At 42.0% G+C, this 12,673-nt stretch overlaps 1 protein-coding gene across 7 annotated transcripts in view; it reads left to right on the top strand.

The window, feature by feature from the left end:
• The window catches only part of CDH13 (cadherin 13), a 1,025,542-nt gene that overhangs the window by 364,371 nt on the left and 648,498 nt on the right, over positions 1-12,673 (top strand). For 5 of the 7 annotated variants that reach the window (XM_081514130.1, XM_081514131.1, XM_081514132.1 and 2 more), the window contains one exon: positions 11,212-11,420. In XM_081514130.1, the coding sequence (XP_081370256.1) occupies positions 11,212-11,420 (209 nt within the window). Of the gene's footprint in view, positions 1-5,267; positions 5,653-11,211; positions 11,421-12,673 lie in introns of those variants that run through there. The other 2 variants (XM_081514135.1, XM_081514137.1) reach the window with 1 other exon arrangement.

Below are 12,673 nucleotides of genomic sequence, written 5' to 3'. Positions count from 1 at the left end.
TGGACCACAATCTGTCAGACCTCTCCACCATGACCCATCCATCTTGGGTGGCCCCACACAGCATGGCTTAGTTTCATTGAGATAGACAAGGCTGTGGTCCGTGTGATCAGAGTAGTACAGCTCTTCAATAAGGTGAGATATACTTGTTGATAACCCCTCACCTTGGATGTTTCTGGTAATTATAAACTTGTTCATTGGTTGACTTTTTTTTACTGTCAGAAATAATATGTTATATGAAGAGATGATCTGCTTGTTCTAAGATCTGCCCTGTGGTGGTATTTGGCCTTTTGACACAATGAAGAAACGGGACACCTGTCCTTCAGAAGGGCAGCCCTCCAAATGATACTATGGTCCAACCTTCTGGATTCTGAATATCTGGAAGACAGATAATCCACCTTATTTGTCTTAATGTTGGCATTTATCCCTTTCTACCTACTGTCTTTCATGCCATAAGTGGTCAAATGATACTTTTAATGGGTTAATGGATGGATATATAGTGATTTAGAATAATAGACTTTCCGAGCTGTAAGAAACAGCATCCAATGCTAGAATCTCTTCCAAAACATTCCTGCTCAACAGTCATTTAAGTGCTACTTGAAAGTATCCAATGATCAGCAAATTATTTCACTCAGAAATAACTGGACCTTCCAAATGGTACCCTGAATTTCTTCAGGCTTTTCTAGTATTTGGACAATAACAAGATCATGCAAATATTAATATTTGCACTGCAGCAATGTATAGCTCCCACCTGCACAATTGTAGTATCACAACCCATCTTCCTTCCTTGGCTTTTATTCTGCTTAGTTCTAGAAGACCCCAGAGCAATGTAAGTGGTCCACCTTCTTAAAGGTCCCTTCCTCCACATGTATGCCATCTCATGGAGTATAGGGGTGCTTGGGAAATCACAGGACTGCCAGAGCATCACACACAATCAGGATATGAATCTCAGTATAGGCCTAGTCAAGACATTCTGCTTCATGTCTCCAGACAGCTCCAACAGCCAAGACCAAATACAAGTTATAGTGGAACAAATCTCTTTTCTCATTAACTTACCCTATAGACACTCAGAAAGGGAGACATGTGTGCACGTAATTACTAGATAAATAAAAAACTAAGGACTAAGTAAGAACCATGGACTAGTAATCTGAAAACAGAGAGAGTCAGTAATCTGAGACTTGGTGATTCGCAAAGTTGCTGAATCAGTGATTTCTGTTTCACTGAGTGGGTGGCTTTCACATTGACTTACTCAAATCTTCAGGTGAATTTGGGCCATCCTCCGTTTTGTTTGAGGAATTTAAAATTGCTTTGCTGCCAAATGGCAGTTCTGTTATTTATTCATTCAACAAACGAATTGAGTATGTACTGTGTCGAGCACTGTGCCATATAAATTACAATCTGAGATACAAATTCATAGTGATTATAACCACCACAGGATTGAAAATGCGTAACACTTTTTTTTTTTTTCAGAAAACAACTTGCTGTGTTTAAAAAAAAAAATCAATAGCAAGAGGAAAATGTAAGACTCTGGCAGAAAAGACTATCCAGAGCTAGCAGCTCAATTTTTAATGGTTTGCACAGGAAATCCCCTGAAAGCAGATGTGGGCTCTGTAAACCCCTTAAGGGTTTACATGGCAAAAAATAGGTTTTTGCTGAATATCACTTGATGGAATCATTCGTTATGATGTCTTTGGCTGACATGATAGAATTGAAACTCTATTTTATCAAACTTGAGATTGACACATGAGATGTGTAAGACTATTTTATGTGCATTCTGCACCTGTCAAATCTACAAAGCCTCTGGAGGTGAAATCCACTGCTGGGCTAATCAGTCATGGTTAGGAACATGCCCAGAACCTTACAGAAGCTCTGTGGATGTCAATGCTGACTCCAGGCCAAACATGGAACACAGGATATGGTTCTGTGCATTCAGGAATCAAGAGGACAGACTGAATGAAGGCTGGAGGATGTATTATCATTCAAGGATCTGTCCCAGTGTGGGTGGCACTGAACGTATGTTAATGAAACCTTGATTGACTAGAAGCTTTGAGTAATGAGGGTGTTCTGAGAAACCAAAGGAATTGTTTTCTGTTTCTCTCACTTGCGAATCCATAGAGCCTCTGGACTAAAGTCCTTTGAGTTCTTTCAAAGGAAGTTGGACCCCAGTGGGATACTGAAGATGCAAAAAGCAATTAAATGATGTGTTGTATCCTGGGGAGAGTCCATCTGATGTTTCTGAACTAAGTGCTGTTTCAGTTGTTAGAAAGGCATGGCTTTCCACGCCCTAGCAAATACTCTACAGATCAACCAACATGCAGGTCCTTCGTGCAAAATGGAGCAGCTGAATTGTTTGACTAATTGAGCTATGAGTATGTGGATAGATGGTACAGTCTTAAGAGAGAGTAAGCAATGTACAATCTACTTTTTTTAAAAACTAGCATACTGCTGAAATAAAGCCATGCTTTTCTGTGTGCAAGCATAGGTTGCTAGAAGTAGATCCAGGCATGTCTGTATCTGGGAGGAACACAGCTCCCAAGATGACTGACCCCACACTACTACTGGTCATCACACATCCTCACACACGTGTGCAAGCAGAGTCTGGCCACCAACTCTGAGAGGCCTGAAACTTCTGTGTAGACCAGTTTGCAAGTCTCCACAAAATGTAAATAATGTATTTAGGACCGTTTACCCATGTAAGATGTGAGTGCATGGATCACAGAATCACCCCAGAACACTTTTAAGAATAGCACAAATTCCATATTTAGTTTGTACCTATCTACATGAGTAGGACTGCTCTATATTTTGCAGATAAATTTAAATCTATCTACATTTTTATGCTTTCCTGGGATCATAATCCAGCTTAATTTGCTTCCTCATACATTTCTAGATGGTAAGAAATCTATGTCTTTTCCATCCCTGAGAACCACGTTCAAAAGAAAGAAATAGAAAAACATAAAATCAGGGTCATGAAGATTAAGCCCCTTAATTCATGTATCACACTTCCCATTTCAGTTGCTATTTTGTCTCCCAGCTAAAGTTTGTCTCTTCGTGACATTTGCATTAAGCCCAGAGGACATTTTGAGTGGAAACATGCTGAAAGCATAATTGAAACGCTGAGTGGTGCCATTCATCTAATTTGCATTTTTCCCCCAGGTGGGGAGTTTTCACTTCCCCCTTTCTTCTCCTGGGGTGTTCACAGATTATCACAAAGAATGATGTTGCACAATTGATTCCAATAAATCCCCATGTACAGTGTATTATATGTATAATATTTTTCCTGATAGCTATTTTAAATGCCATAGTGATAAACTATGTAAGGAAGTTCTTTGTAGGTGCAGAATAGTACAGATAACTCCTTTTCCCCCTCAGATGGAGGTTTTCAATATTTGTTCACAAGTTTAATTGTTTATTATAATTTTTCTTTTCAGTTATCCTCATGGTGTTATTCTGAGCTTAGGAGGTTGTCTATATAGAAACATCTATTTTTTTACAAAACAGACATAAACTATTCCATTTCATCCTTTACATGTTCTTTGAACTCTGCACCCTGAAGCATGCACTGGCTTGGTCTCTGAGAATCACTGACATCTTAATTGTGTCGACAAGGTTCATAATGTAACACAATGATGCAGGGCTGGTGCTATCAATTGTGCCCTTTAATAGGAAATTTAAGGTGAGATTACAGTCAGTGGGGAAGTAGGGTCTGTTTCCTTCAGGAGGAAGAAGAAACAAAGAGTGTGGTGACCTATTTTTCTTTTGACTAAGTATTAAATTGCGATTGTTGGTTTGGTCTAGATTGTGCCTTCTCTGAGGTTTCTGTCTTTCTCAAGACCTCATTATCTATGTTATATATATTCTTATGTTATATATATTATATTATTATTTTTAGGTAGTGAGAATAGGAAACAGGAGTCCAGAATGGCAGCCCTTGAAAATAGAACAAAGGAAGGTCCAAGGACTAGAGTGAGGACCTCAGGTAGAACAAATAGCACTCCTGGCTAGCCCAATTTGCATACAGCAGGCCCAGGGGTAGGAGCAAAACATATAAAATGAGGAGCCAAAGGGCCAGGGGTCTCTCTCCCACGCACGCACACATTCTCTCTCTCTCTCTCTCTCTCCTCTTCGCATCTTTGGGTCGGCATGCCCTCACGTCTCAAGGATGTATTTTCCTGTTATTTTCTAAATAAAACTGAGCTGTAACACAGAGCTGTAACACTGATCTGTCCAAGAGCTATAACACAGTCTGTCTGAGAGTTGTGACACACTGAGGGCTTTAACATCCGTCGCTTCAAATTTTTGTTGAGACAAGACAGAACCGAGGAGAATTCACTCACCTGACATTATAATATATATAATATATTATATATATATGTTATATATATATTATATTATTATGTTATAAATATTATTTCAAATATCAGAAACCCTCCTAGATTATATCAGATAATTATATTGGGTTCATTTAGGATTTTCCATAACATGTTGCAGAAAAAACCTGAACAAACTTTTCAGCCAACCCAATATAATTATATCAGAGCCTTCCTAGATTACAAACCTGAGGATGGTGGACCTAAGCATGAATTTGTTTAAATGAGAGAGGAATTTAGTCCAAGCCAGCATTTCTGAAGTATGGAACACACATCATTAGTCCATACAAGGACTATTTGTATGTTTTTACTTGCCTCCTTAAATTTAATATTTTTAGAAAAATACATTTAGCACATTCATCATGTACTATAAAGATTATCTTTAAATAATTGTATAAATAAAAGTGTGAGTTGATTAAAAGAAAAATGTTAAGGGAATAACAGATCAGGTATGAAAGCATGGCTAGATTGTGAATCTGGAAGCTAAGTGATTGAAGGAAGGAACACATTCGCTTAGGCAGACGACCGAGACTAACTGACCTTAACCTCATTCAGACTCTGTTAAGTCTCAGCTTCCAGAAGGAAAAAAAAGTATTCACCCCAGATAGATAATGTGAGGATTCATTGCAATCACGAATGTAAAATTTTCAGCAGAGCGTTGTTCTTTTAGGAAAAAAGAATACCTTAGACAACTTTGTGGAGACCACTGTGGGCAGACACTATAATTTCACTCCTTTGAAGTTATTTTCCCTTCATGATCTCTCAAGTGAAATAGGTAGAGCTTTGCTAAGGAAAGTGGGAGGATCCAAAGATGGGCAAGGTTGGATCAGAATCATCTGCCTCATTGCTTTAGCCTCAGCAGAAATATCTGTAGTAACCATCTCCATGGTAACCACATGGTCCAGAGCACTGGTACCTGACTGGACAGAGGCAGAAGGACCCAGGAGGCAGTCTTCCTTCCTAGAAGAAGGAAGCTGTGTAGAAAAGGAAAGGGAACTCCTTCAATGCCCATAACTACAGGAAAATTGATAATAGCAATTCTCATTCATGGAGTATCGTAATAGAGCACTGCCACCGGCCGCAACCCCTAGCACTCTCGTGGCTGTTGCTGCCTGCCATAACCCCTAACCCCTTACCAGGAAACAGTTACCACAGGACCATTAAACAGTCACTCAGCCATTGGTCGGCACCACAGTGGGCTCCTCCCCTTGAATAACTGCACAAGCGGCCATTAGTAGGACATTCAGCCAACAGTCCTCAGAGTGGTGGTCCTCAGATGGAGAGCGAGGTAAGAGGCAGACCTGGCCTGGGTGAGTTGGGGGCCCAGGGAACAAGCTGGGGACTGTGTCCTGGGGGGCTCCAGAGTCCTTGCCAAGGCCCCCCACTGGCCAGGCCCAGGCCTTGAGGTGGTGGTGACCCTCTCCCCCATCCCCACCTCAGTGACCTAATGGCAGCAGCCGTCTCCAGGACCGGCCCCCACTGGGCAGCCTGAGGAGCCTGAAGCCAGTTGGGTCCTGGGCACCTGGCTCCCTCAGCAATGGTGGCTCGGCAGGTCTGGGGACCTGGCCCTGAGGGAGACACCAGTTGAGATCTGCCTCTTCAGCCAGGCCTGGATGTTGGCAGGAAGACCCTGACTGGGTGCTGGGCAAACACTCTGGGGCAGTGTAACCAGTGCCTGCAGGGACCCACTCCTCTCAGCCAGGCCTGGACCTTGGAGGGTGAAAGTTGTGCTGAGAGACCTGACCCGTACTTATCAGAACAGAGAATAGCATTTGTTTGGTGGGAGTTTAGAGGAATGTTGTTACCTGACCATGACCTGATGGTTCAAGAACAAAGGATCTGACACCAAGAAGTTTGCAACAACTACCCACGCCTCTTCCTCACCTTTCCTATAAAAGGGCTTTGCAGAGAGCTTTTGGGCAGTTTGGGGTTTATGACCCACCTGTCTCCTTGCAGGATCCTGCAGGAAACCTTTCTCTGTTCCACACTGATATTTTGGTATTGTTCGGCCTCACAATACCAAGGCCAATACCAAGGTATGGTATTGTCAGGCACACAAATATGCATTTCAGTAATAGCACTAGGGTCTGTCTGAAGTGCTTTAAGTGTTATTATCTTGTTCAATGCTTATCATAAGAATTGTAGTATCTATGAGGGGAGGTACTGTTATTTGTTCTGTTACTGAGTCCGAGCTCACTCTACTCACCGCATGACAGGTCAGTAAGTCTACAGACAGGGTGTTCAGGCAAAGAATATGGCTTTATTCAGAAAGCCTGCAGACAGAAGATGACAGACTAATGTCTCAAAATAAAACCATCTTGTCTGGGTCTGGATGCTAGGTTCTTCTATAGAATGGGGGAGGGGGGCTGGGGGGCTGAGAAAGCAAACTAAAAAGGCTTATATCTTGCATATATCTCCTGGAATGACAAGCCTGGGGGGAAGGGGGGGGGGTGTGCTAATTTCTTCCTTCCTATAGCCATCCACAGATAGACAAGGTCCTGCACAAACGCATTTTGGTTTAACATTCAGGCAGAGGGGCAGGGTTCACCATGGCAGGCCATTATGTATGGACAGTATCCTTTTAGTGAACGAAAGCAACAAGAAGCAAAGGTTAAAGTAAAAGAAATGGAGCCATAATTGGTTTTTCCTTGTAACAGTTCAACTTTATAGATGAAGACATTGAGGTTCAAGGGACAAGTCATTTGTTCACAATCTCAGGGCCTCTAGAAATGAGCCAGGATTGGAAAGGGGCTTAGACTCCTACTCTTAAAACTGCCCCTTCACAGGACATGGGAATAACAGTTCCTGGCATGCTAGGTCCCCAACCCCTTCTCCATGCCAGGAATCGCTGGGAAATGTGGAAACCTGGCATCTTGACAAGCAATCCATTGTCCAAGGTCCTAGTGTTTGACCCTGGCTGCATCAGATTCATCTGGGGAATCTTAAAGAGATACCAGTGCCTGGACCCCAGTCCTGCTCTGTCAGAACCTCGGTTGGGAGTTAGGGCAGGTATTGCTATTTTTTTTTTTAATTCTCTAGACTATTCTCATAGCCTTGAAAAATGCCCCCAGTCTAAAGCACTCATTCCTGGACTGGTAAAATGTGTCTAAAATATACAAGACCCAGTTATGCAACCCTAGTTACTTGATACCACAAGTCGGGAAGAGAGCAAAGATCTATTGAGGGCCTACTATGTGCCAGGTCCTAAATGTAGATCTGTCTCTCAGAATGTCCTCACCTGGTACCTCTGATGACCTGGAGGGGTTGGTGAGAGGCCTGAGGGGGTCAGGATGGGGCAGCAGCTCTTTTCCCTCTCGTTAACCCATTTCTGGGAAATGGATGTGCTGAGAGCTTCAACTGTAGATCCAGACTGATCAGACTGAGAACAGGTGTCTGCCTTTTCTGGGTGTGTGGTCTTGAGCATGTTAGTCTCTCCCCAAGGCTCAGTCTTTTCTCCCAAAATATAGAAATGATGTGTGTAGATTGTGCACTCTCAGTGGGCTCTATGTCACCAAAGGAGTGACACGGGTTCTTGGGAGAAAGATAAGCAATTGTACTTTGTGTGTGTGTGTAGAGTACAGATATACATGCAGTAAATAAACAGATATACAATAGATCTATGACACTGACAATGCATGAGAGTGGTGACAATTAGACAACAATATCTAAAAACACTTCTGGGTCGGGGGAGATAATAAAAATAAACCTGGGAAATGCTGCTGTAAATTAGAATGGCTGTGAGCCTAAAAGGAGAGACTGAATGTACAGTCCTTTTGACAGAGCCTGGCACTCAGATGGCACTCAATAAATGCTAAGTCATAACTGTTCTTTGTCAAAACTTCATTCAAACTCAGACACAGATCCCAACCATACTTAGTGGCTATGCAAAGCTTATAGGGATTCTGAGGGAAGAAAAGGCAACACCCCTGACTTCACCAATGAGCTAAGTGAAAGTTTAGTACAAGAGGCTAAATGATCTCATGAATGGTTGTACATAGAGCCCGGGGAACTAAGGGGAGGCCATGGCTAAGTCCTTCATTTCCTACCTGTCTCCACTGCTGGTCTCAACCTAGATGAGAGGTGACAAGGGGCCTTCCATCTCAGTTCCCAGCCTTGTCTGCAATATCTTCTGCTCCCAGTATGGAAACAGGGAAGAGGTTCTCTTTGTTTTTTGTTGTTGTTGTTGTTGTTTTAATTAACTAATTTATTTACTTTACAACATTGTATTGGTTTTTGCCATACATTGACATGAATCTGCCATGGGTGTACATGTGTTCCCCTTCCAGAACCCCCCTCCCATCTCCCTCCCCATTCCATCCCTCTGGGTCATCCTGGTGCACCAGCCCCGAGCACCCTGTATCATGCATTAAAACTGGACTGGTGATTCATTTCACATATGATAGTTTACATGCTTCAATGCCATCCTCCCATATCATGCCACCCTCGCCCTCTCCCATAGAGTCCAAAATACTGTTGTATACATCTGTGTCTCTTTTGCTGTCTCACATACAGGGTTATCTTTACCGATTTACTAAATTGCATATATATGTGTTAGTATACTGTATTGGTGTTTTTCTTTCTGGCTTACTTCACTCTGTATAATAGGCTCCAGTTTCATCCACCTCATTAGAACTGATTCAAATGTATTCTTTTTAATGGCTGAGTAATATTCCATTGTGTATATGTACCACAGCTTCCTTATCCCTTCATCTGCTGACGGACATCTAGGTTGCTTCCATGTCCTGGCTATTATAAATAGTGCTGCTATGAACATTGGGGTACACGTGTCTCTTGCAATTCTGGTTTCCTCAGTGTGTATGCCCAGCAGTGGGATTGCTGCGTCATATGGCAGTTCTATTTCCAGTTTTTTGAGGAATCTCCACACTGTTCTCCATAGTGGCTGTACTAGTTTGCATTCCCACCAACAGTGTAAGAGGGTTCCCTTTTCTCCACACTCTTTCCAGCATTTATTGCTTGTAGACTTTTGGATAGCAGCCATTCTGACTGGTGTGAAATGATACCTCATTGTGGTTTTGATTTGCATTTCTCTAATAATGAGTGATGTTGAGCATCTTTTCATGTGTTTGTTAGCCATCTGTATGTCTTCTTTGGAGAAATGTATGTTTAGTTCTTTGGCCCACTTTTTGATTAGGTCATTTATTTTTCTGGAATTGAGCTGTAGGAGTTGCTTGTATATTTTTGAGATTACTTCTTTGTCTGTTGCTTCGTTTGCTATTATTTTCTCCCATTCTGAAGGCTGTCTTTTCACCTTGCTTATAGTTTCCTTTGTTGTGAAGAAGCTTTTAATTTTGATTAGGTCCCATTTGTTTATTTTTGCTTTTATTTCCAATATTCTGGGAGGTGGGTCTTAGAGGATCCTGCTGTGGTTTATGTCAGAGAGTGTTTTGCCTATGTTTTCCTCTAGGAGTTTTATAGTTTCTGGTCTTATGTTTAGATCTTTAATCCATTTTGAGTTTATTTTTGTGTATGGTGTTAGAAAGTGTTCTAGTTTCATTCTTTTACAAGTGGTTGACCAGTTTTCCCAGCACCACTTAAAGAGATTGTCTTTTCTCCATCGTATATTCTTGCTTCCTTTGTCAAAGATAAGGTGTCCATAGGTGCGTGGATTTATCTCTGAGCTTTCTATTTTGTTCCATTGATCTATATTTCTGTCTTTGTGCCAGTACCATACTGTCTTGATGACTGTGGCTTTGTAGTAGAGCCTGAAGTCAGGCAGGTTGATTCCTCCAGTTCCATTCTTCTTTCTCAAGATTGCTTTGGCTATTCAAGGTTTTTCATATTTCCACACAAATTGTGTAATTATTTGTTCTAGTTCTCTGAAAAATACTGTTGGTAGCTTGATAGGGATTATATTGAATCTATAGATTGCTTTGGGTAGTATACTGATTTTCACTATATTGATTGTTCCGATCCATGAACACTGTATATTTCTCCATCTATTTGTGTCCTCTTTGATTTCTTTCACCAGTGTTTTATAGTTTTCTATATATAGGTCTTTTGTTTCTTTAGGTAGATATATTCCTAAGTATTTTATTCTTTTCGTTGCAGTGGTGAATGGAATTGTTTCCTTAATTTCTCTTTCTGTTTTCTCATTGTTAGTGTATAGGAATGCAAGGGATTTCTGTGTGTTGATTTTATATCCTGCAACTTTACTATATTCATTGATTAGCTCTAGTAATTTTCTGGTGGAGTCTTTAGGGTTTTCTATGTAGAGGATCATTTCATCTGCAAACAGTGAGAGTTTTACTTCTTCTTTTCCAGTTTGGATTCCTTTTATTTCTTTTTCTGCTCTGATTGCTGTGGCCAAAACTTCCAAAACTATGTTGAATAGTAGTGGTGAGAGTGGGCACCCTTGTCTTGTTCCTGACTTTAGGGGAAATGTTTTCAATTTTTCACCATTTAGGATAATGTTTGCTGTGGGTTTTATTATGTTGAGGTATGTGCCTTCTAGTCCTGCTTTTTGGAGGGTTTTTATCATAAATGGATGTTGAATTTTGTCAAAGGCTTTCTCTGCATCTATTGAAATAATCATATGGTTTTTATTTTTCAATTTGTTAATGTGGTATAAGAGGTTCTCTTTGTGCATTAAAAGGCTTAGCACCTGCCTGGGACATGGGAGGTGATTAAGGAAGTCTTAACTGAGTGGAGTCCTTCGCACAGTCAAAGCCATGAGGCCACAAGAGGTGCTGTGGGTGGGGGGCAGCACTCGTGGATCTAGGGTGCAGAGTGGTAAGTCATATTTAAAGGTCAAAGACAGCTCCAGCATTAAACTTCCCAGCCTACTCATACTCTTTCTGTTTCTGTTCATTTGTTTTGTTTTTGCCAGTGACCTTCAGTGACTGCAAGGGAAATGACAAGCTGCACTATGAGGTCTCAAGCCCATACTTCAAGGTGAACAACAATGGCAGCTTAGTCGCCCTGAGAAACATAACTGCTGTGGGCAAGACTCTATTCGTTCACGCCCGGACTCCCCATGCAGAAGACATGGCAGAACTCGTGATTGTTGGAGGGAAAGACATCCAGGGCTCCTTGCAGGTAATGTAACCACTTAGGATAAGTTGGTCCAAGGAGGAACACTGAGATTTGTGTGTCTTATGTGGAAGATGGGTCTTTGGCTTGTTATTTGTCAAGAGTCTTTTTGTTGTTTGCAAATGACAGAAACGTAAGTTAAAAAACAAAACAGCGTCGCTAGGAGAACTGATTGGGTCATGTGACAGAGACCTCAGGGATAGCTTTGCCTGCTAGCATGGCTGTGCATCCATGCCCAAATGATGACTTTAGCTTTGCTCCTTCTCCATTTGTGGTTCCACTTTCCTTCCACTGACTTCGCTTGTAGACAGTCACAGCCCTTCCTGCTTCCTGATGTGGTCTCAGCAGCTTCACGTCATCTTCCCAGTCTGAAGTCATCTCAAAGAGCATCTCTTCCTATACTGCCAGGAGATGCCACAAGCTTGAAATCAAGTCTCGGTGGCTCTCCTCAGAGCATGCTCCCATCCCTGATTCAGTTTCTGTGACAATTGGATCCTGACGCTCTTGGCCAAGCCTGAGGCACATGCCTTATCCTGAAATCAGGATGAGTTCAGCCCCACCTAGAATATATGGACTGAGAGTGAAAGAGTTAGTTATTCAAATTAGGATGCTGTCATCTAAGAAAGGGAAATGGAGGTTGTGCAGGTGAGAACCACAGTCGCACGCTAGAGTTGTATGTGAGACAACCATGGCATATGGTGCTGCTCCTTTGCCATGGTGTCCATTCCCTTCTACATGCCCCTGTGTGAAGATCTCTGCCCCTGCACACATGTGACTTTAGGAATGCCACAAACTGCTCTTCAGGCTTCCTGATTGTGTCAGCCAGGGACATTTGGTTACTATGAATTTACTTACTTCTTCACCAGGAGCTCAGAGACTCTGTGGCTTTCTCAATTACAGAAAGGGAAGACACACAGCAAGACCCTGGCAAAATAATTACAATAATAATGGTGTGTCCCCAGCTTGGTGCCACTAGACTAGCCTTTTCTCCTACCTGCTGCTGGCCTGCTCTTACCCAGTTTATCAAAGCCTGTGATTCCCACTGCTTTTCTCCATCTGTCACACTCCCCATAACCCTGCTTCATCTGCTAATTTTGTTCAGTGGTGGAGTGAACACCAATCCCACAGCTGGGGAGCAGAGACAGTACAAATGGCATCATGAGTGCTGCCCTCCTGCTAACGCTGTCTGTGTGATCTTGAAAGAGTCACATAACTTCCTTATCTGCAGATGAGAGGGGTTAAACAGTCTGCAACGGCAA

The sequence above is a fragment of the Giraffa tippelskirchi genome, chromosome 7 (assembly GCF_054371585.1).
Source record: "Giraffa tippelskirchi isolate mGirTip1 chromosome 7, T2T-mGirTip1v1.2.pri, whole genome shotgun sequence".
In the NCBI taxonomy this organism is placed as follows: domain Eukaryota; kingdom Metazoa; phylum Chordata; class Mammalia; order Artiodactyla; family Giraffidae; genus Giraffa; species Giraffa tippelskirchi.
The sequence above is the reverse complement of the archived record's forward strand: the minus strand, read 5'-3'. Positions and strand labels throughout refer to the sequence as shown.